This window comes from Musca autumnalis, unplaced genomic scaffold, assembly GCF_047663935.1.
Source record: "Musca autumnalis isolate F117 unplaced genomic scaffold, ASM4766393v1 scaffold_1, whole genome shotgun sequence".
Taxonomy (NCBI): Eukaryota; Metazoa; Arthropoda; class Insecta; order Diptera; family Muscidae; genus Musca; species Musca autumnalis.
This window is the reverse complement of record NW_027411644.1, coordinates 282,053,696-282,080,482: the sequence shown is the minus strand read 5'-3', so window position 1 is coordinate 282,080,482 and position 26,787 is coordinate 282,053,696. Positions and strand designations below refer to the sequence as shown.

Here is a 26,787-nt window from a genome sequence, read left to right as displayed (position 1 = left end):
TTCCTGGTAATTGATGTTCTGTGGTCAAGTTGCAGGATCTTTTTCAAGAAATTCGGAGTTAATACTTAATATCTTGAACAACAAGTAAGTATCCCATGTAATTACGTCTGGTAGACTTTTTCTGGGAATTTCGGCAGTTGTTCTTTTGTTAGTTTGTTTTTTTCCATTTTCTTCTGCTTGCTTTGTTAAGATATTTGTCGCATTTGGCTCTTTACGGTGGTTTGAACTATCAGATCAAACAATGCCAGGCCAACAAGTTCAGAACTAAGATACCACAGATGATTTATCATTTTGTTATTTGTTTTATCTGATATTTGTTTCGTATTTCAATAAATCTTCAATGCGGTTTAGGTCTTATTTTGGACCTAAAAAATATTTCTAAATTTCGTTTTCACTATTTTTTGTATTAAACTCAATCTATTGTCTCTAATCCTTTTCAACCTATTGATTATGTTTACCCAATACATCCTATATTAAATCAATATAAACATTAACTTGTTCAATATACGTTTAGTAAAATCAATAACTCACACTCTCATTTATAACACTCAGTTGTTGTCGTTTAATACAAAATAGATAAACAAAATAAAAAAACTTTCTGGGCGCATTAAACCAGACTCGAAAGATGAAAACACAAAGTGCTTCTACGACCTCTTGTTCTTGGGAAGTCAGCTGGGAAGTAGCTTGGATTTGTCAATCGCAAACTATTCTTATAGAAATCGCGTGAATATGTTTGGTTGATGTCCGGATGTGCTGCCAAACTTGCAGTCAAAAATCCCTCTCAACAATACTTCTAAGAAGTCTGTACGCAGGTACAGAAACTCTCGACCTAACATCTGTTCAAGCTGGTAAGACCCCATTATTCTAGGCATGAGCTACTGTCAGTTTCAGGGACGCCCAGGAGTTGTTCTTTACCCCATATCAGATGATAACAGAACAGCAACCCGTTCTTTCTGCACTGTTTTGGGAATACCTGGTAATAGTTTTCCATGCCAGTGCACGCAAATAGGCTTGTTTTGGGGTAGCTTAACCCTTCATTGAAGTTGTTGCGAGTATTTTTCACGGTTTATTCTCCGGAATAAACGGATAAAGCTTCTAAAGACCTTATATTTGTTGGGGTCCTCTCCGAGAGCTTATACTGTCGATAAAATGATACGACTAACGTTCCTATAGGACACTATAAAGGGGTCCAGCAGCAATGACAGTTTCATGGGTAGGAGTTCTTGTTGAAGCCGCGCTTGATTATTTTCGGGACAGATGGTTCTTCAAATTCTACGATGCGTTTAGCATCAAAAGAAGATGTAGACCTCATTGAAAATCTATTGAAATACGAAAACATAGACAGGAAAAGGAAAAAACAAAATGATAAATCACCTGTGGAATCTTCATAAAAAAGTCACATTAACTCCGACTCGAGCTCACCACAGATTACAATCAAGTAGTCGGCTGTACTAAGTAGTCGGCTGTACCCAGATAGGCTCCATTTTCGCCCTAAGGCGTACGTAGTCAGGTTAATCGGGACACTGGCTTTCTATGTCGAATTCAGTAATACTTACGCATTTTGTTTTTGAACATAAAATGAACAGAATGGCCTTTAAGTTAATGTATAATATGGGCAAATAGCTTTAACCGTTCCGCAGATATGGGTCGCCGAGAGAGACGAGATTTTCAGTAGCACGTGTTAACTTATTCCACCGACGTAGCCAGGGGGGGCCCGGCCCCGAAATGACCCAAGACCCAATTTCGTCACACATTCCAAATTTCATTGAAATTGGACATACATAGCGTGTTTAATGCATAAAATACATGAAATCGGCCGAAATATATATAGGCGCTATATCCAAATCTGAACCGATTTCAATATGATTTGGCAAATTTATTTCTAGACCAAATTCCTGCACACATCCAAAATTTGGAGACATTATCTGTTACCATTCTATAGATATTTGCATAAAAAATCTAAATTTTTTGGAGGTACCTCCGATTCTGATGCTATATCTCCGGATCAACGCGGAATTTCAGAATTTTTTATAGCCAATGTTACCTTCAGGCCATGTAGTGATATACTCTGAAAATTTCAGGAAGATCGGTTCAGCGGTTTTTCAGTCCATAAACTTCAAACAAACAAACGTACTAACATTTTTCTGATTTATATATATTAATTTATTACATACTAGCAAATGCCCGCTACTTCGTATGCGGAAAGGAAACGAAATATATATAAACAATATTTAATACGGGAATGGTGAATACTGGAGATTCTGTTGTACTAAGACCTATTTTTATTACCAATATTTTTTCGATTGTAGTCAGAATTAAAAAAAAAAAAATTGCCGTATCGCATCCCTACACAGCTACCATATTTTTTATTTCGAATTTCCAAAACTACGTATCATATTGCAAATTTCAGATTTGACTCCTGGTTTTACCCCTTCACTAACACAGCATTCTCTTCCAGTACGAATTTCCAAACACTAAACTTTATCTCACCCCTTCACAACAACAATCACGCACATTCACAATTCAAGGTTCTAGCTTTAGCGGTTTCGCCCAGAACCCGAATAGGTCCGTTAAATTTTCGGCCACGTTTTCGTACATCCCCATATAACGGTACCTCTCGACTTAATGTATTTTTAAAAAAGATCAAATGTATATTGTCCAATTTTCTTTAAATTTGGACCTTGAATACTCAGAGGATAAGAAGCTTAATTTAAAAAATCTCCACTTCAATCCACGTTTATTAGAAGAGATATTTTGAAGGTTTAGAGTATTTTGAAGATCTTCTGCACATTTTCCAACCGCAATTCGGAATTTGTGGCATGAAAGGTTAGAAAACTTCTTTACAAAAAATTGTACTTAATGTGCACCGGTATGTCAACCGTATATAACGGCAAATTTTTTGAAGGCATTTCAATTTAGGATTTTTTAATATCAGGGGGTAAATACCTTCTAGTTAACAAAAATGTCGCATTGAACCACGTTTTCAAATTTACATACCAAAGCGGTCAGACAAAAAACATTTTTTGAAAAGATACTTCACGTTTGACTACTTAATTTCAGTACATTATTTAGAAACTTCTTGGCGTTAACATCAAATCAATGGGACAATATTCAGTACAATTTTTCAAACTCAGAACTTTGTCTCAAACTTCAGAGCAAATATTTTTCAATTTCGTATTTTTTGTACAAATAGCGTGTTTTTAAATTATATAATCCCAGCTTTGTTCCTACACCCAACACCAAATTTAGTACCTTAACTATTTAAAACGGTTTTGGTATCAACATGTTACCCAACATATATCCTAACCCCAATTCAGTTTTCCAGTTCCCCTGAAACCCATTTGAGGACTATTTAGTAGTTTTTGTAGAAATAAGTACGAATTTTCAAAACCACCTCCCTACCTCCACTCTAAACACCAATTGCTAATCTAATACCGAATTTCAAAATTCCAGTTCTACCCTTTACAAAATCACAAATTGTACAAAATTCTATACCATATAGCAAATACCAAAAGGTACCAAATTTTGTAACATTTAGCACTTTTCGTACACGATTTTCCAAAATGTACTTTCATATCTCAGCTCTATCCGTTCACCAAACCCAAATTATAGCCAATGTAGTTCCATTTAGCACTTTTCCATAAGCACGAATTTCCAAAACTACCTCAATCCTACACTCCAACAATAATCTGTTCACGCAAATACAAATTATAGCGAATTTCGTACCATTTAGTACTACTTCGTGCACATTAGTACGATTTTCCAAAGCTACCTCCATATCTAAATTCTATATTCCAAGAGTAATCTTAATTCCAAATTTCAGGATTCCAGCTCTTCAAATCCAAATCATACTAAACTCACTACCATTTAGGACTTTTCGACCTTTGGTACATCTTTCTTACTCTTCATCAGTGACCCCCATTCGAAATGTCAGGATTCCGGCCCTATTCGTTACCCATACCCAAATTGTACTATATTTAGTACCATTTAGTATTTTTCGTATAATTTTAATTCGAATTTCCAAAAACCTTTCTTTTTTACTCTCCATCAGTGACCTTCATTCCAAATTTCAAGATTCCAGCTCTATCCGTTCACCCAAACCCAAATTGTACTAAATTTACTACCATTTATTACTTTTCGTACACTTATAGTTCGAATTCCAAAAACCTTTCATTTTTACTCTTCATCAGTGATCCTCATTCCAAATTTCAGGATTCCAGCTCTATCCGTTCACCCAAATCCAAATTGTACTAAATTTAGTACCATTTAGTACTTTTCGTGCACTTTTAGTTCTAATTTCTAAAAACCTTTCTTTGTTACTCTCCATCGGTCACCCCCATTACAAATTTCAGGATTCCAGCTCAATCCGTTCACCCAAATCCAAATTGTACTAAATTTAGTACCATTTAGAACTTTTCGTGCACTTATAATTCGAATTTCCAAAAACCTTTCTTTCTTACTCTCCACCAGTGACCCTAATTTAAAATTTCAGGATTCTAGCTCCATCCGTTCACCCAAATCCAAATTGTACCAAATTTAGTACCATTTAGTACTTTTCGTACCCTTATAGTTCGAATTTCCAAAAACCTTTCATTGTTACTCTTCATCAGTGACCCTCATTCCAAATGTCTGTATTGCAGCTCAATCCGTTCACCCAAATCAAAATTGTACTAAATTTAGTACCATTTAGTACTTTTCGTACCCTTGTAATTCGAATTTCAAAAACCTTTCTTTTTTACTCTTCATCAGTGACCTTCATTCCAAATTTCAGGATTCCAGCTCTATTTGTTCACCCAAACCCAAATTGTACTAAATTTAGTACAATTTATTACTTTTCGTATACTTATAGTTCGAATCCCAAAAACCTTTCATTTTTACTCTTCATCAGTGATCCTCATTCCAAATTTCAGGATTCCAGCCCTATCCGTTCACCCAAATCCGAATTGTACTAAATTTAGTACCATTTAATACTATGCGTGCACTTGTGGTTCGAATTTCCAAAAACCTTTCTTTTTTACTCTCCATCAGTGACCTTCATTCCAAATTTCAGGATTCCAGCTCTATTCGTTCACCCAAACCCAAATTGTACTAAATTTAGTACCATTTAGTACTTTTCGTACCTTTATAGTTCGAATTTTACAAAAACCTTTCATTGTTACTCTTCATCAGTGACCCTCATTCCAAATGTCTGTATTCCAGCTCAATCCGTTTACCCAAATCAAAATTGCACTAAATTTAGTACCATTTAGTACTTTTCGTACCCTTACAGTTCGAATTTCCAAAAACCTTTCATTATTACTCTTCATCAGTGACCCTCATTCCAAATGCATGTATTCCAGCTCTATCCGTTCACCCAAATCCAAATTGTACTAAATTTAGTACCATTTAGTACTATTCGCGCACTTATAGTTCGAATTTCCAAAAACCTTTCTTTGTTACTTTCCACAAGTTACCTTAATTTCAAATTTCAGGATTCCAGCTCTATCCGTTCACACAAATCCAAATTGTACTAAATTTAGTACCATTTAGTACTTTTCGTACCCTTGTAGTTCGAATTTCCAAAAACCCGTTGGTACATCTTTCTAGCTCTCCATCAGTTACCCTCATTCCAAATTTCAGAATTCTAGCTCTTACCGTTTGTCTAATACAAAGGGTACCATATTTAGTACCTTTTAGTACTTTTCGTACACTTCTAGTTCGAATTTCCAAAAACGCAGCCTTATCTCACCCCTACACACCAACAGCAACCTACACCCAAAGTTTCAACTTTCTAGCTTCAGCGGTTTCGTCTGGGCGCTGATGAATCAGTCAGTCAATCAGTCAGTCAGTCAGTCAGTCACTCACCTCACTACTCTTTTATATATATAGATTATTTCCAATATTTCAGAATCGATTTCTCTTTGAATAAAACCAGAAGAAAACGTCATAGAAACCCACAGCAATTGTATTTTGGGAAGTACTTTCAATGGATGCACATATCTAGAAATGTTAATTTTTCCTCCTTGGGTAAAGGACCTTGTGACCACAAACGAAATCTAAACACTGATCGGAAACAGGTTCTTTTTCGTCAAAATCTCAACAAGTACCACTCGACTTTGCGGACAAGAATATACCCTGAGCCTGTGTGAATTGAAACTTTCATTTATAGACAGATCGAATAGCGGCTATACAGCCAAAATCCTTAAACCCAAAAACTATGCATTAGGAGATTTTCAGAAATTTGTAGCCATTTTCGGACGTATGAAATTTGTATCATTGATCACAAGTGTTGCGGAGGAGGTATGGAGAAATGAACCGGACCGACATAGTTCATTTTGGGAGTAGATCTTATTTTGGGAGTCATTCCTTTCAATAGATATTGCGCCCACCAGTCATTACTGTTCGCCACAGTATAATTTTCATCTGTTGACTCTTATGTCAGGAAATATGGACTTGCCCACAAAAAACATAATACCGCTCTAAACACAAGGAATACATTCAGTAAAAATTGCGATAAACGCAGTATCCGGTTCGAAAGTTGTCGTGCGCTCTAGCCACTACACATGATTGCCTTAGGTGTTCTTTACAGCTTTCGGTACTTTTTCTCTGGAAGTATAGACTTGCCTCTGAAAAACTTGTACGGTAGTAATAGGAGCCCAAGAACACTTGATGGAAAAAAGCAAAGCGTTTCTAGAGAGTTTTTTTATTTATTGATTTATTTATTTCATATGTTTATACCCTACACCACTATGTGGGGAGGGTATTATAAGTTGGTTTTGGCCAAAAAGTTTGTAACGCATCGAAATAATGGTCGTAGACCCATACTTATATATATCAAAATGAATGTCTCGACGAGCTGAGTCGATCTGGCTGTGTCCGTCCGTCCGTCTGTCCATCTAAACCTTGTAATCACGCTACAGGCCGCAATTTTGATCGGATCGTCACGAAATTTTGGATGTTGATGGGGGTCCCGGAGGGGAAGAAGCCTATTGATTTTGGTGATGGTCGGATAATATTTAGGGGTCGGGAAGGGCAAAAAACTTAGGTGGCTAAAAAGAAAACGATTTTTTCCAAAGCCAATATCTCAGCTTCTATATGGGGTATACCAAAAGCAAAACCTGACAATGAAAGCAGAAAATATCACCTTTCTAATGATGTAAAGTAGGTGCTCGTAGGTGATCAAACAACGAAGATATCGCAATAGTAGCAAATAAAACCCCAATTTTCATTTTTGCGATTTTAATTATATTTGTCCATATCACAGCTTTGGTTGAAAATTTTCCAAAAGCAAAGCCTGACTATGAAAGTAGAAGATCCCGTCTTTACAATGATGCAAACTAGGTCGGCGTAGGTAACCAAATAACGGAGATATCGCAATAGTCGGTAATACATCCCATTTTTCTATTTTTTTTGGAAATCACGCTACAGGTCGCAATATTGATCGGATCGTCACGAAAATTTCAGGGTTAATGGGGGTCTCACAGATGAAGAAGCATATTGATTTTGGTGATGGTCGCATAATATTTAGGGGTCGGAATGGGCAAACACTTATTTGGAGAAAGCCAATATCTCTGTTTCTTCACGAGGTATATCAAAAGCAAAATCTGGCAAGGAAAGTAGAAAATATCACCTTTACAACGATGTAAATTAGGTTGTCATAGGTGGTCAAATAGCAGAGATATGGCAATAGTCGATAATGCATCCCATTTCCGATTTTTTTGTAATCACGCTACAGGTCGCAATTTTGATCGGATCGTCACGAAAGTTTAGGGGTTAATGGGGGTCCCACAGAGGAAGAAGCCTACTGATTTTAATGATGGTCGGATAATATTCAAGGGTCGGAATAGGCAAAAACTTATTTGGAGAAAAGGTCTACGTTTTATTTCAAAGCCAATATCTCTGTTTCTTTAAGAGGTATATCAAAAGCAAAACCTGGCAAGGAAAGTAGAAAATATCACCTTTACAACGATGTAAAGTTGGTTGTCGTAGCTGCTCAAACAACAGAGATATGGCAATAGCCGATAATGCATCCCACTTTCCGATTTTTTTGTAATCACGCTACAGGTCGCAATTTTGATCGGATCGTCACGAAAGTTTAGGGGTTAATGGGGGTCCCACAGAGGAAGAAGCCTACTGATTTTAATGATGGTCGGATAATATTCAAGGGTCGGAATAGGCAAAAACTTATTTGGAGAAAAGGTCTACGTTTTATTTCAAAGCCAATATCTCTGTTTTTTAAGAGGTATATCTAAAGCAAAACCTGGCAAGGAAAGTAGAAAATATCACCTTTACAACGATGTAAAGTAGGTTGTCGTAGCTGCTCAAACAACAGAGATATCGCAATAGTCGGTAATGCATCCCATTTTCCGATTTGTTTGTAATCACGTTACAGGTCGCAATTTTAATCGGATCGTCACGAATTTTTTGGGAGTTGATGCGGGTCCCACATAGGAAGAAGCCTATTGATTTAGGGGTCGGAATGGGGAAAAACTCATTTGGAGACAAATTCAAAGTTTTATTCTTTGTCAATATATTGGTTCTAGTAGGGGTATTCAAACGACAAAGCCTGTCAATGGAAGAAGAAAATATTACCTTTACATTGGTGTAAAGCAGGTTGGCGATGGTGGTCAAACAAGGGAGATACCACAATAGTCGGTAATGCATCCAATTTTTCCATTTTTTTGCAATCAAGCTATAGGTCGTAATTTTGATCGGATGGTCACGAAATTTTGGTTGCTTATGGGGGTCCCAGAGACAAAGAGGCATATTATTTTTGGTGGTAGTCGGTTTATATTCCCTAAAAGAAATGTTTACCAGTGAAAAGCTTATGCACAGGGGTAGTGGTGTATGGTATCACATGGTCGGCCCCGTCCCGACTATAGCCTTTGCTCACTTGTTATTTATAACTGAGTTATTAGCATAAAGGAAGTGAAGCCACAACCATTGAAGTTTTAAGCTTACAAAGCTTATCCAGAGAGGTTTTAAACTGCAAGTTTGCCAAAAGAGTAGATCGATATGGCCCATCTTCGAAGTTGATTAAAATATCACGAAGGCCAAATTTTGGACCGAATCGGTTGATCTGTTTGAGAATTATCGTGCTTTCCAGGTAGCTACCAAGACGAACGGATATAGCTAAGCCGACTCCAAGTTTTCTGAAACAGATTTCTTCCAAACACACTTTGGCCATAAAGCCAATTTCGATGAAGCACATTTTGGCTAAAGGCTGAGAGTATAAAAAATGTAGATTGGGAAAAAATGTGTTTATGGATTTTTGCAAAAAGAATGTATACATGTATAGACCTTGGATTGGGGACATAATTTCATTTTAAAAGAAGTTAAGACTGGATTCCAGAGTTTCCCTTGTTCCTGATAAATTTATGAGAAGATCCAGAATTTCTATAAGAAAAGTCCGACGATTGGACACCAAATTAGTCTATTGACAGATGCACGATTTGGCAACAGAATTTGTCATTTACATAACCGCGATGAGGTGCTAGAATTTCTTGATGGATAGACTAACTATTGCTCAGCATTAGTTCTCGGCCTTCAGAAACTCTTTGTGATAAGCAGACATCGGATTTTTGCATATTTTTGAAAATTATAATGTTCAGATATTTGAAAATTAAATGTTATGATATTTCTAATGTTTTCCATTGTATTTTCCTTCTGTTGGTCTTACCGAAGTGATATCACAGAATTTCATAACATTCACTGTAGTTGTGAATTATTTGATAAATGATACGCCCAAAAATATATGGGATTATTAATAACTTATTATTACAAATTGTCAAAAAAGTATTAAAAACAAGATAAAATTGGCCAAGAAGTCTTACGCTATTTGAATTAAAAAATAGTAATGAAATTTATTTCATCAGTAGAATAAGTCTAAAATAAGGTTTACATCTTTGCTAAATAAAACATTTTCGCTAACATGAACTTTCAAAATTTTGGTCATGTGGGCCCCCCCCCTAAATGAAATCCTGGCTACGTCCCTGACTTATTCCAATGGTGTTCAATTGGCAATCTTAACCTTAAATCTATCTAAAATCTAATCTAAGTAAATAGTTTAGGCGGCACCCCCGCCTTAAAAAAATCCGACATCGATTTCTTCCCTTTGAATTAAAACCAGCCTAAAGCTACAAATTAAGACAAAGAAAATATTGAATTTACATAAAATTATTGATATTTTATCAAATTTTATATTTTTGCATAGTTTAACAATGAAAATTAGTATTACCACACTGTAGTAAGAGGTATCAATAACATAATAATCTGCTAAAAAAATCAACGTCAAATGGCCAACAGTCTTAATTTAGGACCAGGGTTTAAAATGCTAACGCCATATTAGCAAAGGCACCGAATATTTGCAGCTTTGCCTGCTAAAATTTATTCGAAATATGTTTAGCAACAATGAACAACGGCAACATGTAGCAACAAATTTCAAAAAAATATTGCTTGCGGTGCTGATGCTATTTGATATTGTCCCTGTAATAAAATAGCAACGTACACGCATACTCATATTTTGCAGCACACATGATGTGTGTTCGTTTACTCAAAATTTGTACAAATTGTTACTGGATGTTGTTCGTTTACTCTACAGTATAATGCAATAGACCTTAGCCGATTACAAGAAGTTACTGAACTTGTACAAATTGTTGAGTAAACGAACACACCTATGATCAACACATATCAGAAAAGAGAATAAGCAACAAAGTTTCAACGGCAAACAATTATTTTTAAGATCAGGGTTACCAGTGTAATGCATTAAAAATCACGATATAATTATTTCAAATTTTTCGTTCAAATGACATGTGAATTTTTGTTAAAGCCGTTTAATATAAATTTTTTGTTATTTTTAAACAATAATAATTAGTATTTTTTAGGTTCTACCATATGAAGAAGGCATTTTGACATTAAATGACACCTTTTTTATTACTGCGTTGGCAACACTACTCACAAAAACATCGGTCGGTTGTATATGTGCTTCGACGATTGGTCAGCCGACTGCTAAATATGTAGCGTGGTTGTCGATTATGCCTAACGAAAAAAAGATTAGACGTAAAAAAACGAAATAAGCAAAAATGTACAAAAATATATATATGCTAATGTTTTCAGATGCTGGCTTTTAAACCCTGTTTAGGACACTTTAAAGTTGTTTTGATGATTTTTTTCAACTTTAATTGGAAATTTTACGACTTTTATGACGATTTTCGCCCAAAAACTGGTTGCATATTTTGCATATTTTTTGCATATTCTGCATATTTTTTGCATATTTTTTTGCATATTTTGCATATTTTTTGCATATTATGCATATTTTGCATATTTTTTGGTACATTTTTTGCATATATTTTGCATATTTTTGATATGACCCCAAATATCGAAAAATTGACCATTAAAACGCCTAGATCCAAAATTTGAGTCCAATCGGATAAGAAATAAAAAACATGCAAAAATCCGATGTATAGTGATGATGTGTTGAAAGTAGTAGCTATTCAGTCGGAAGTTCAATTGATCAGTAGTGGAATTCTGTAATGCATTTTTTGAGTTACCGACAAAAATCGATAAAATTAAAACGCAATGTTATGAATGAAAAATATCAATAAAAGTTAACAGCAGTGTTGCTATCGGTAGGAATTACGAAAACTTTATTTTAGTTGTTAACTTACCGAAAATTGTCGTTAATTACGGAAATTATAAGCATTTTAATTTTACCGATTTTTGTCGGTAACTCGAAAAATGAGTTACAGAATTCCACCACATGGGGCCTAATTACGACATTCGATTCGACAGAGTATTGCTAGTGAATGAAAAAGTCGAACTATGAAAACCTAGAGGACGACGTATTATGCATAAAAATTTTGAAACTAAACCAACTAAAGAACGACGTATTAGGCATAACAATTTTGAAACTAAAACAAATAGAATAACAAACAACACTATTTTTTCAAAGATTTTCAACAAAATAAGTACACTAAAATTAAAAAAGTGCAAGCTACCTTTTAAGACATAATTAATGCCAATACGATCACATTGAATAGGAGCAACAAATACGTGCCGAAAAAGAGACGGAATGCCGAGGTGAATAACCTGTACAACCTAAGGACTGCACAGAAAGATCGACCAGTATCTGCATAAATGATTTGGTAAAATACTATCGTAGCAGAAAAGAAGACAGAGAAAACTGTAATGGGTGATTGCATACTCGTAGATATAGATAAAGCGTTTGATAATACCGATATCGGGAAACTGGCGTTGACATTGTTTGAAGGAGGATTCAAGATTCGATTGTATACAATGCACAGTGGTTCCGCCCGTGCACAAAAATCGAAAAATTGATGGCGACAAATCTGATTGCGATTCAAATAAATATTCTCCAAACATATCAAATTTTTAACATCCAGCAATATTTTTGTTAATTTACATCGGTTATACGCCAAGTTAAGTCAAAGAAACTGTGATTTGTATGTGAGGCCTTAAAAACGAAAATACATCCGCAAAGCACTCGTAGATTATGAGTAAAATTATAAAAAATTTGAGAGGTAAATGTGCAATTTTCAAAATGAAACTTATATGAAACTTCATTAAAAATAAATTCTTTATAAATGACTTTTTCTGCTATTTTTAAAATGCAGGGGAAAGTCTCTAATTTACGATTAAAAAAAACCAGCTGCCCCCATCTACCATCCGCTAAGTTATTCCTCTTATACCTCGCCTGTAAATTCGTCAAGATTCCGAAAATCGGGAGGTGCGTTTATATGGGAGCTATATCTAAACTTGGACCTATGCTGAACATTTTTTGCAAGGAGGTATTTTGCTCCCTCAGAACTCAAAATGCTAAATTACAGCCAAATCGGTTGGAAAATGTAGGTAAAATCGTCAAAATTTCGAAAATCGGGAGGTACGTTTATATTGGTGCTATACTTAAACGTTGACCGATATTGGCCATTTTTTGGTACACTCAGAACTCAAAATGCCAAATTAAAGCCAAATCAGTTGGAAAATTTCGATAAAATTGTCAAAATACCGAAAATCTGAGGGTACATTTATATTGGGGCTATACCTAAACGTCGACCTATATTTAAAAATTTTTGCAAGGAGGTAGTTTATTCACTCAGCACCCAAAATACAAAATAACATCCAAATCGGTTGGTAAATTTGGCCAAAATCAAAATCAAAATACCAAAAATCGGGCGGTATCTTTCCATCGGAGCTATACCCAAATATGGACCTACATCCACTAAAATGGTTTTCTATCTTTTTGGCGTGTTATAAACCTACGTTTAAAAGTTGGAGGCGGTAGATCGATTAGAACTATTTTTGGCACTTTTTTCGATACAAGTGGGACCACTGAAAAGAATGGCGCTGATATTGGGAAACAAAAATGTTACAGTCAACAATGGTTTGTCGCAGGGTAGTGGACTGAGTCCTATATTATTTAATATGCATAAATACGGCCAAACTGCATAGCGTAGAGTCTGCAAGTTGTTCTATTTTCCAATTTGCAGACGGCTTTTTCATTTTATGCCAAGAGAAGAGAACTACTAGAAAACAAAATTCTGTAATTTAAGGCTAATTGCAAGAAACTCAAATTAAGTTTTAATATGAGTAAGTTTTAATATGAGTAATATTAGGCATTTCAGCAGAAAACCAATCAGCCTAGATAATTTAATCAATGGGGAAAAGCTGAGCCAAACAAATAACAATAACGGTAATCACACACCCCCTGAAAAAAACTTGTGGACGATGGTTTGCGCGATTCAATAGCAGTGATTTCGGCATAGACGACAAGGAGCAGTCTGGTTAGCAAAAAAAAAGTTTAAAGATGAGGAGTATTACTCCCTGAAGATTGGGGTCAAACACAAGAAGAAATTGCATTATCACTAGGAGTCAAAAGCAGGGGAATTGGGTCCGAGAGACTTAATCCACCAAGACAACGCTCGGCCAAGTGTTGCACTACCGGACAAGAACTAATTGGAAACAGTGGATGGAAAAATTTGACCCAACCGCTGTAAAACCCAGACCATGCCCCTTCCGACTACCTCTTGTTTTGATCGATGCAGAATGCCCTATACGGAAAGCGCTTCACTTCAGAAGTGGATATCAGAAATAGGGTTTATTCATACTTTCCCTCGAAACCGAAGGAGTTCTTTTGGCACAGAATGTATGTGCTTCCAGAAATATGTTAAAAGGTAGTTTGCAAACGATTTGCAATACACTGAACAATGCAGTTATGTATTTTGGTATCATAATATACGCATATTTTAAGCAAAAAATGGACATTATTAAGTTGTACACCCAATATCTTCGAAGTCGAGTGATTTGACCACACAAACAAAAAAGCTGAACCAGCTGAACGCACAAAAACTTTGTGCGACATCTGTTAGGAGCTTCTGTTGTCGATTTCTTCATTTGTCTATGGCTGTTATAAGCAAAACAAGAAAAAACCAACAAGAAAGTTACAATACTCTTGTTTTTTTATTCTACCTTTTGCGCAGTTTTGGTAAACTACATAAATACAAGTATCATAAAAGCTGTAATAACAGTTTTCATATAAACAATATTATCTTTATATAAAAGCATGCAAATAAACATTTATTGTGCTAAAGCTTCGTTTGTAACTTGTACTAAGCTTTTAAATACTACGTGAAATCCCTTGTTGGCAAAGTTACTAATTTCATCTATAATTAGGTGAACTACAAGATCGATTATATACAGATGAAATAAAGCTGCTATATTGGTTTTGTCTTGATTCATGTCATATCGAATGTGTGGAATTAGCTACATGAACTGCCGCCCAGCAAAAATTCGGATCCATTAGTCATTACGTAACCCATTACAAAGTAATGTAAACAAGCTTCTTTTCCCATTACAAGTAATCTGAAAAGTAATGGGATACTTCTTAAAAAAATTACAAGGCAAACCTAATTACTTTGCTCCTCACTAAGTAATGAGGACGGTGGCACAGTGAGTGTGTGTCCGCCTATAAATCCTAGGGTTGTGTGTTCAACACTCATTGTCGGCACGCTAGTTTTTTTTTTAATTAAAAAATAACAGTTCGTGGTGCACATGTGCACTGCACATTTAAGTTCTTAAGCAACCTTTAATGTTCGTGTGCGTGGCATAGTATGTAGTGTCTTTGGCTAGAAATCAGAGGGTTCGTGCGAGCGAAATAAAATAAAGTAAAATAAAAGTAAGAAGTGTGATGAAATTAAAAAAATCTCTACATTAACTGTTCTAAAAATAGAATTTTTTTCAACTTACTTTTCAACTTTTAGTGGCCACAGAATAACTAGTTATTCTAGTGGTCATAAAATAACTAGAAACTGAGTGCGACATGCCCTTGTAACAATAATGGGGAAGAAAGGGGGTTTGCGAGTAGTTACGGCTGCCAAAAATCCCTTACAAAACCCATTATTTTGGGAGGTCTGTTTTTGCTGGGCGATAATCTCAAAGAAGATAAAGGTGTAAACCTGTTGCAGTACTTAGTACTTAGTTTAATGAATTGAGTTGCAAACTTTAATACAAATTTATATGAAAATCGTTTACGACTTTTACCACTTTATAAAGTACGGGAACAGGCTATTGATTTATTCAATTCATTTTGTAATACAAGCCATCAAGGCCAAAAACATTACAAAGTTATAATTCAATTAAATAAGATAATAAAATTATAAAATAAGAATATAAAAAGAAATGTAGTAAATTTCAATAATATGAACGAATATAAGTAAATATGTTTCCCCAACCATGGTCCCTTTTTCCACAAATCTTTTGGTCCCTTTTTCCACAAATCTTTAAAATCTCCTATAAAATGTGATCGGATCAGACCAAAATATTCTAGAAATTTGTTCGTCATAAAATTTTACTATAGGTCTTAGAATATACCAAAACTCCAAATTATACCCAAACGCCAGAAATTGACCCTATACTATATTCTGACATTCTGAATGAAAGAAAATCTGTACATATCTGCAAGACAAAATATGACATAAAAACAAAAAGTGCAAATATGTGCAGGATGTTTCGATGGAAATTGGTAAAAAACCCTTCCTTTTTTATGAAATGATAAATTACACGGCCCAACTCGATCTTACTCACAACTATTTTCATAATTTATTGTGAAAATTGATCTTGAAAAAAATTAACAAGACGGACATCAATTATTAAAGAACGCACAATTCATTGGCGACACTGAACATCTTAAATACGTTTCACATACCTTTCATTACAATTACAAAAAGAAAATATTTAATAACCGTTGTTTATTTTGCATATTATCATAGATTTACAAAAAACTTAAATATTGAAAAGAAAAAAAAATCCAAATAGGGTCATTTCGACCTGCTTTTATACCCACTTATTAAAAAAGAAATGTATATATTTTTTCATAACTACACGCACTGGGATCCTATAAACAATATCTGACCCTTTTTAGTGTAAATTGATAATTTTTTTTCGATTTTTGGACAGGTTTTTTGGAATATCGGACACTGTGCGTCGGGGCGATTTGTATGGAAGGAAAAAAACCTTAATGGGCCCTTCGCGTTTCTGATTGAACTGAGCAAAAAAGTACACTAGACCCATAGGTCTACGGTGAAAATCGAGGCTCCCGATTTTGACTTTAAGTTTTCGATCCACGTTTTTTTTTACATTTTGGCATATAACAACCAAACCATTGAGATTTTCGATCCAACACAAAGTCAAAAATTGTAGCCAAGACAGTAATTAAGAACTCTCTAATACGTCGCAAAAGCATTGGAATGCTCCTTCAGGCGGTTTTGGCATTGAGAAGGAGCAAAGTTTTCGGAAAATGTCGATAAATAGCACTGTGCTACAAAAGTTGACTAGAAAAAAAATTCAAGCGTTCTGATGCAAAATTCTATCGTGTTGGGATCAATGGCCACTTCGTTTTATATTTTTATAAAGGTAAAAGCAGTGAAAATTTGGGTTTCTTACATTTTCAAATTTAAACGGGCATATCTACTTTTTTTCACAACGGATTTCTATTGATCCTTCTTCCTTTTAAAGGGGTGAATTATATCTTTCGAACAAGTTATTATTTTTTAAATCGTTTAACAAATGGCTAAGTTACAAAATCCGATTGAAGACCATAATAAGACACATATTGAGTCCTTCCAGACAGGTAAGAATAGATAAGTTTACAGGGCATATAGCAAAACCCAAACTGTTGGTTAACTTACTTTACTTTGGTTCAACGACTTTAAGTCCAGGGAAATCAGCATGCTTAGTTTACCAATATTGGCATTTTCCCGAATTTTGTCAGTAACAGCACATTTAGACTAGTCGTAAATCCTCAACTGGATTTAATAAATCCCGTACAAATCTCATTGCATTAGATATACCTTTGGAGGATTAAAATGACAGTCAGCTGATTTTTGTTCATAGCTCAATTACCAAGGTAGATGCATCAGCCCATCTGATCAAATTTGAAACGTCAAAAGAAGTTGTTGTAAATTAAAGTCGTCTCAAAAAACATAAGGCGAATTACAAATTTATTGTTTAATATTGAAAATGTTAGCACATTATGTTACTAATTCTAACTAATGAGCAAATAAAGAATAATTTTATCGTTTAAACATCGTAAATATTAGTCTTGGTTGATTAAAATCAACTTTGAATATCAAAGCAAACATGGTACAAATACTCAGGTAGCCGCATCGGCAATTGTTGGTAACATAAGGTGTCAAAATTTGACATCAATTCAATGCAGTTGACACATTATGTTACCATCAGCTGACATGATAATGCTACCTGTATTATTGTACCATGAAAGCAAATTTAATTTTTTCGCCTTGTTTACAAATGTTGACATTTAAATTATTTTTGTTGATTCACGGATGCATCTACCTTGTTTCTTGTGTCAGTTTGCAACTTTTTGTATTTTCTAGCAACATGTTGCCAAAAAGCAGAGTTGTATACGAGGATTTATGCCGGATTTAAAAAAACCCACTCAATACGAGGATTTATTTTTGTATTGGAAATCTGGTAGATTTTAGAGATAGCCCAAGGAATCGAAATTGGCCGGAAGTCATCAGCTCCACTTACGTTTTTGGTTTTTGGAATGGGCCTATTGCAAGCCTGAGGAAAAGATCATGTCATTAAAATACCGTTAACCAAATCTGTTATAACACTTGACAATTAAGGAACAATTTGTTTTGAAAAAGGTAATCGGAATACAAGATAACTCCCAAAAGATTTTGACTTCACCTTATGCCTCAAAGAAATTCACCTCATTAACCCAAAAAAAAGAGAACTTATTTTCAGAATCAAAAAAATTGTCAAGACTTCTCATTTCAACAGAATAACCACAATCACCTACAAACGAAGCATTCAACTCGTTCGGGTCAATTTCCAAGTCACTTGAATCACCACGAATACAACCAGAGTTCCTTAAAATTCTCGGCATGTCCGATGGATCGACACCGTTAAATATTTTAGAAAAATGATTCCTATGCATTCTTCTCATTATGCTCTTAGCTTTGTTGCGATAACGACAATATGTTTTCCAATTCTGGTCAGATTCAATTCCACAAAAAATGACTCACAACTTGAAACAGAAACCGCAAAACTACGCTTAAACCGAAGTCCATTCGAAATATGTATGACTACGCCGTCTCTTCTACTAGAGGTAGAGCGATCATTTCGAATTAGTTTGTAGCCTGGAATAGATACAACAGAGTCAGGAATCTCATATGAAAGCCAAGTTTCAGATACAGCAAAAATATCTAAAACACTGGGCATAAGTTGAATATACGGACTGGATTCGGATCGATGATAAAACAATTTCGGTTTGAAGGAAAATTTTGTTCGCGTTAGCCGAGATTTGTTCCTGTCCATAGGAGAAGGTCTTAAATCCCCGGCTATATATGAAAAATTTTCGATTTAAACTAAACATATTGTCAAAACCAAGGAATTTTTTTTGAACTTTCGGAGCCTATATCTCGGGAAGTATGGGCTTCCTGCCCATGATAAATATATTGGCGTGATCAGCACTGCAATCCATATCTGTGGTAATATCAGGTCGATACGAATCCAGTCCAAACATTCATCCGGCTCCAAACAGTGTCATTTACTGTAAACCTTATGGCTGACTTCTGTAACGTCAGTTGCTTGGCAAATAACTGCAAATGAAGTACTATGTTTCTTAACGTGGTAGTACTTAACTACTGCAAAGCTATGTGTTTCAAAACGTCAAAAATATGCATTTTTAACGCAGGTAAAAACAAACATGTATAATTTTTATACCCTCCACCATAGTATGGAGGGTATAATTAAATTTGTCATTCCGTTTACAACGCATCGCAATATTCATCGGAGACCCTATAAAGTATATATATTCTTGATCAGGGTAAAATTCTAAGTCGATATAACCATGTCCGTCCGCCCGTTCCCCCGTCCGTCTGTTGAAATCAAGATACAGCCTTGTAATTGATAGAGCTTTGTAATTAGGTATAGAAGTTTCTATTACTCCTAGGATGTTTGGTATTGCAAGTGGGCTATATCGGCCCACGTTTTGATATAGCCCCCATACAACGGTACCACCCGATTTTCGGTATTTTGAAGATCACACTGAAATGGCTGAAATTTGTTACTAAGTCTTCGTTGGGGCTATAAAACTTTTCCCCAGAAATTTGTCGCTATAGGTCCACGCCTTCATATAGCCCCCATAGAACGGTACCTCCCGATTTTCGGTATTTTGAAGATTGTGGCCTCAACATTCCTCAGAAGTAGCTGAAATTTGGTATTTGGTCTTCATTTGGGGATATTAAACGTTCCACATGAAATTTGTCGGTATAGGTCCACGCCTTCATACAGCCCCCATAGAACGTACCTCCAGATTTTCGGTGTTTTGAAGGTTGTGGCCTCAATATTCCTCAGAAGTGGCTGAAATTTGGTATTTAGTCTTCGTCGGGGGTATAAAACTTTCTCCCAGAAATTTGTCGTTATAGGTCCACGCCTTCATATAGCCCCCATAGAACGGTACCTCCCGATTTTCGGTATTTTGAAGGTTTTAGCCTCATTATCACTCCGAAATGGCTGAAATTTGGTACTTAGTCTTCGATGGGGGTATAAAACTTTTTTCCAGAACTTTGTCGGTATAAGTCCACGCCTTTCATATAGCCCCCATAGAACGTACCTCCAGATTTTCGGTGTTTTTGTGGCCTCAACATTCCTCAGAAGTGGCTGCAGTTTGGTATTTAGTATTCGTTGGGGGTATAAATCTTTCCCCCAGAAACTTGTCGGTAGAGGCCCACGCCTTAGTATATCCCCCATATAACTGTACCTCCATATTTCCGGTATTTCTGCCCTCAATATTCCACCAAAATTTATGGTATTAAAAGTTCCATATGAAATTTGCCGGTATAGGTCCATGCCTTCATATAGCCCCCATAGAACGGTACCTCCCGATTTTCGGTATTTTGAAGTTTTTAGCCTCATTATCACACCGAAATGGCTGAAATTTGGTACTTAGTCTTCGATGGGGGTATACAACTTTTTTCCAGAACTTTGTCGGTATAGGTATTTTGAAGGTTGTGGCCTCTATATCTAAGCGAAATGGCTGAAAGTTGGTATTAAGTCTTCCTTGGGGGTAAAAAACTTTCCACCTAAAATTTGTCGGTATAGGTCCACGTCTTCATATAGCCCCCATAGAACAGTACCTCCGGATTTCTGGTATTTTGAAGGTTTTGGCCGCAATATCCCTCCGAAATGGCTGAAATTTGGTATTAAGTCTTTTTTCCAGAACTTTGTCGGTATAGGTCCACGCCTTCACATAGTCCCCATAGGAGGGTACATCCACATTTCCGGTATTTTGAAGGTTGTGGCCTCTATATCTAACCGAAATGGCTGAAAGTTGGTATTAAGTCTTCCTTGGGGGTAAAAAACTTTCCACCTAAAATTTGTCGGTATAGGTCCACGTCTTCATATAGCCCCCATAGAACAGTACCTCCGGATTTCTGGTATTTTGAAGGTTTTGGCCGCAATATCCCTCCGAAATGGCTGAAATTTGGTATTAAGTCTTCGTTGGGGGTATACAACTTCCCACCTGATATTTTTTGGTATAGGTCCACGTCTTTATATAGACCCCATAGAAGGGTACATCCCGATTTGCGGTATTTTGAAGGTTGTGGCCTCTATATCTCACCGAAATGGCTGAAAGTTGGTATTAAGTCTTCCTTGGGGGTAAAAAACTTTCCACCTAAAATTTGTCGGTTTAGGTTTAGGCCTTCACATAGCCCCCATAGAACGATACCTCCCGATTTTCCGTTTTTTTTGAAGGTTGTGGCTGTGGTTATAAATTTCTCTATTTTATTGACTTGTCTGAAGAGAATTGTCCCAATTTACATTAGGCGAGTTTACTTGCGGCAAGTCTCTGTTTGTAGGAGAGACACGTTAGGGGAATGGAAATGGAAAAAAATTGCTCGTACCGGCAATTTTCAGGCAATTCCTTTTATATTTTTCGTATTTGACATTATTTTCATTGCTTCGAAAACAAAACTTGTGGGAACAGAATTGCTTTGTATAAATACAAGAGGCAAGTTTAAAAGGGAACGAAAAAATTGCCGCAAGTAAACTCGCCTAATGTAAATTGGGACATTTTAAACAGAAAAATTGTACACACAAACATTTTTGTACCTATTATAGAAATATTTCTTGCATAAGAAAATATGTATGTAAAATGCATACATTTTGCATATGCAAAAATGTATGCATTTTGCATATGTCATATGTTTCGATTGCAATTTAATCAGAAGCCAAAAATATGCCCAGTTCCAAAATTTGTCATGAATCGGACCAAAAATAGGGGTGGCATAAAATTCCGCTGTCTAGTGATGGGGAACCAAGAGAAATGTATTATTAGTAAGAAATTCAATAAAAATATATACAAAAATATTTCCAATCTATAATACTGTTTACTGCTTTACAGCTGATCATAAGATTATTCTGTAAAATATAAGCAATTTTTTGAATTCTTGAATTTCCACTTGATTCTATCCGAAAAAGGAAACAAACGTCAAAAGTATAGAAGGAGCTTTTTCCTCACCGCTGTCTACCTAAAACTCAATTTTCTTTATCGCAAACTTTGCGCATGTGACTACTGACTTATGTACGTGTGACAATTCGAAAAATGAAGATTCGGCGATTTTAGTAAACTATACGCCATCTAAAGGTACTCCCATTTTCTAGCAGAAAATAAAACTTTGTCAATTCCCTCTGTTTCAAAATCATTTTTTACCTCAAGGGACACCAAAATCTCCAAACAATTTGAGCACACCGGTATCACCCTACTCTAACTAGACTTGGGTAATCTAGTTCCTAGTTCACTGTACTAGTTCCAAAACGTATGAGTAACGTCATAAAATCGAACGTGTTATATTACATATAGGCAATTTGTTCATACAAATAATGTGGGCCATTGGAAATGCGTAGTGAACTATATAGTTCCATATAGTTCATTTGACACAAGTCTAATTCTTACCTTTTTAATCGATTCATTTTCGATAATTATTTCTTCGGCAACTTCGATGTCATCAAATGTTTGCAACGGCTGAAAATGATGTTGGTGAATCTCTGCTCTCAGAGAATTGGAATGTTTAGTTTTCTTGCTCATGGTGGAGCCACGAAGAAAAGCATTTTGATTTTATAAAAAAAAAACTAAGTTTATATTCAATATATTAATAATTATAAACACAACAGTGAATTAAGGGAAATACATTTTTTTTTGCAATTATAAAAAATAACAACGAAATTAATAAAAATTAGGACATCCGAAAGCTTCTCAAAACCCGTCTACAGCTTAAGAAATCAATCAACACACTAAATCGCAATGTTCTTTTCGTTTAGAAATATCAAGAAATAGTAGATTCCTAGCGGTACAACAAAAAAAAAAACACCAAATCAGCACGTACTGTTGTACAAACTATAGTGTTACAACATCAATAAACATTTACGGATAGTTTTTTTAATGGGTTACCACTACTAATCACTTAAAAAAATATATTGGCTTATTTTGCAAAAAAAAAAAAAAAGATGTAGTATTTCGAATAGATATGATATGACTGAAATACGAGCGTTCAAATTGAAGAACCCCTTGTGTTTTGTGTGCAGAGACGCAGTTTATTGCTTTATTATCTTTTGCATTATTTTATTATACTTTGCACTGGTTGGTTGGTTACCTTATGCGAATTCACTGAAAAATTGAAATGTATAAGGCCATAAATGAGTTCCATTTTGTAATAAACAAGGTGTAATTGCGATCAGTTGATTTTACTTATTCCTGATCTCCTATATGTTGCACTGTAGAGGTTTTCGCAAAGATTTATCCAGTTCTTGAGCCATGAATTTCGGCATTGTGGGCTCTATATTTCGTTCGGTTAATATGTCGTTAACTGCATCGTCCGGAAGGAATTCTTCTTCCTCTGCTTCCTATACTTGGCGGCCTAGCCTCCTATACACGTCTTGCAAGTCGTTTGTTTGACATTCTGGAAACATGTCCACATCATCTTTATTTGTAGAGTGGTTTTCATAGTGTCATTTCGCACTCTGTCCCTTCTAGTTTTTCCTGCAACTCTCCGCAGATATTTTATTTCTGCAGTCTGAATTCTGCTTTGGTTATTTCTGGTGAGCCCCACGATTTATTATCGTAGGTAAGCACCGGTATGTATGTTGACTTAAATGCTGCTAGTTTGGTGTCATTTGTTACTTCTCTTTTGCAAATGAAGTTTTTGTAGATTTGTAGTTGCAGATATTCTACGGTTAAGATCCTTGCCTGCTTTGCCGTCGTCGCCCAGTTCCGCACCAAAATATCAAAAATGTTAAACTTGCTTTAGGGGTTATGTTCCAATATTGTGATGTTGACTTTTATTTCGGCTAATTACCATTTTTATACCCTCCACCATAAGTTTGTCACTCCGTTTGTAACTACTCGAAATAACCACAAACTATATATATTCTTGATCGGCGTGCAAATCTTCATCGATATAGCCATGTCCGTCCTACTGTGGAAATGACTCTAGCGTCCGAACGGATTGAAGTAGGTGGATGACATTTTGGTTAAATCTATTATATGTACGTAGGATTTTTGGTATTGAAAGCGGGCTATGTAGGTCCACGTTTTCGTATAGCCCCCATACGCCTTTTTAAGGAATTTTTATGATATTTGTCCGGTTTTATCACCGAATCGGTTGTAATTTGGTATTTTGTGTGTTCCAGAGGCTAAAAAACATTTCTATCAAAGTTTGTTTATATAGGTCCACGTTTTGGTATAGCCCCCATATAACGACCCATTTATAATACGCGTCACTTTACGATATTTTGAATGTATTAGTCCCATTTGACCACAGAATCGGTTGTAACTTTGTTTTTGTGTTTCCAGAGGCGACGTAGGGGATGGAAGATACCAAGGAACGGTCCTGACCGGTTTTAACATGGCAAAGCCCAGGATTTATCTTGGTCCCTCTTTCATCCCAAGTGGACACTGACCTCCCCGTGGTGTCACCTGGGGAACTGCCTTTAACACCCGTTAAAGGTAGTGAGCTAACATGTGCCGCGCGTTCACCCATAAGAACGTTAAAAACTTGGGTTTGGGCGTCGGGTTAGTAACCCACCCCTAGAAAAAACAGCCTACTATGAAAAAACGAAAGAAAAGAAAAACAAACCCCTCTAAAGTTGACGAACCCCGCAAACGTTTTAAGGACCATGATCTGCGAATCTGCACCTGGAATGTTCGCACTCTTTATAGAGAAGGTGCAGTCTTCACATTGGCAGACGTACTTGAAAAGTACAAGACCGATATTACTGCCATACAGGAAATACGATGGATTGGGAAAGGCGTCACAACAACACCTAAAGGTGACGCACTGTATTATAGCTGCCATGACGTAAAGCATGAGTTTGGTTGTGGATTCGTAGTTAGTCGGAGACTAAAACATCTTGTATCCAGCTTCACTCCAGTGAATGAAAGACTTGCTGCAATTCGAATAAAAGCTAAATTCTTCAACATCAGCTTTATTTGCGCTCATGCTCCCACTGAAGAAAAGGATGAACAGACCAAAGATATATTTTACGAGCGCTTAGAAGAAACATATGACCGTTGCCCTGCCCATGACATTAAAATCATTCTAGGCGATTTTAATGCCAAAATTGGAAAGGAGAATATCTTTGGCCCAACAGTCGGGAAATTCAGTCTCCACAGTGAAACATCTGACAATGGTATGAGACTGATAGACTTTGCAGCTGCAAAAAACATGGTAGTTAGCAGTACCAGATTTAATCATCTCGATATTCATAAGGGCACCTGGCTGTCTCCAGATCAGAAAACAAGAAACCAAATTGATCATGTTGTGATAGATGGAAGACATTCATCGAGCGTGTTGGATGTACGATCGTTCCGTGGCGCAAACATTGATTCGGACCACTACCTTGTTGCAGCAAAGGTACGCACCCGCTTAAACGTAGCAAACAAAGTACGAACAGACACAACACGAAAGTTAGACATCGGTAAGCTGCAATCACAACAGATAGCCACAGCATATTCCACTCAACTAGCTCAATTGCTTAATCAAAGCCCTCCTCATCCCGATAACATATCAGCGCAATGGCAAAGCATTGCCCACTCCATGCAAACAGCCGCAAAATCCATACTTGGATACCAGAGACCTCCACCAAGGAATCCATGGTATGATGAGGAGTGTCGTGCTGCCACCGAAGAGAAAAATGCGGCATATAAGGCTACTTTACAATCCGTAGCAACGCGTAGCGCACGAGAGAGATACAGGGATAAAAGGATAGAGGAGAAACGTCTTTTCCGCAGGAAAAAGAGAGAGATGGAAAAGCGGGAGTGTGAAAAAATCGAGATGTACAGGAGCCAGAATGAAGTCCGAAAATTCTACCAAAGAGTCAAGCATCAAACTGATGGCTTTGGTACAGGCACATCCTCCTGTAGAGACCAGCAAGGTAATTTGGTAACTGATACAGATAGTGTACTCAGGATATGGAAAGAACATTTTTCAAATCTGTTGGTATCCAATAGCAGCGAAGACGACGAAGATACCACAGTCCCAATCCCAGAAGATGGTATTGAATGTATACCGCCCAGCCAAGATGAGGTAAAGACAGCAATAAATCGGCTGAAGAATAATAAGGCAGCAGGGGCCGATGGCTTACCAGCCGAGCTGTTCAAAACCGGAGGCGACACGCTGATAAGGTGTATTCATCAGCTAGTTAGCACCATCTGGCAGGAAGAACGAGTACCCGACGATTGGAACCTGAGTATCCTGTGCCCCGTCCACAAGAAGGGAGATAAGACTGTATGCTCTAACTATAGGGGCATAAGTCTACTCCCTATTGCCTACAAGATCGTTTCAGGGATATTGTGCGAACGACTAAAGCCAATGGTCAACGAGATTATTGGACCATACCAATGCGGCTTTAGACCTGGCAAGTCCACCATTGACCAGATATTTACCCTGCGGCAAATCCTGGAGAAGACCCAAGAGATGCAGATCGACACCTACCACCTTTTTGTCGATTATAAAGCAGCCTTCGACAGTCCGCTGCGCTCAAAGGTATTCCAAGCCATGTCTGAATTTGGTATTCCCGCAAAGCTCATCCGGCTTTGTAAAATGACTTTAACTGACACGAGGTCCTCAGTTAAAATAGGAAAGAACCTCTCCGAAGAGTTTGGTACCAAAAGAGGTTTCAGACAAGGAGACAGCCTTTCGTGTGACCTCTTCAACATCCTGCTAGAAAAGGTTATACGAGAGGCAAACGTCAAAAGAAGTGGCA

The 26,787-nt window shown here is 36.4% G+C and overlaps 1 protein-coding gene across 1 annotated transcript in view; it reads right to left on the bottom strand.

The window, feature by feature from the left end:
- The window catches only part of LOC141389621 (solute carrier family 23 member 1), a 92,645-nt gene extending 69,744 nt beyond the window's left edge, over positions 1 to 22,901 (bottom strand). The window contains exon 1 of the mRNA XM_073961449.1: positions 22,481 to 22,901. Coding sequence (XP_073817550.1) covers positions 22,481 to 22,612 — 132 coding nt within the window. The 5' untranslated portion in view covers positions 22,613 to 22,901. The remainder of the gene's footprint in view (positions 1 to 22,480) is intronic.
- Positions 22,902 to 26,787: the final 3,886 nt, after the last annotated feature.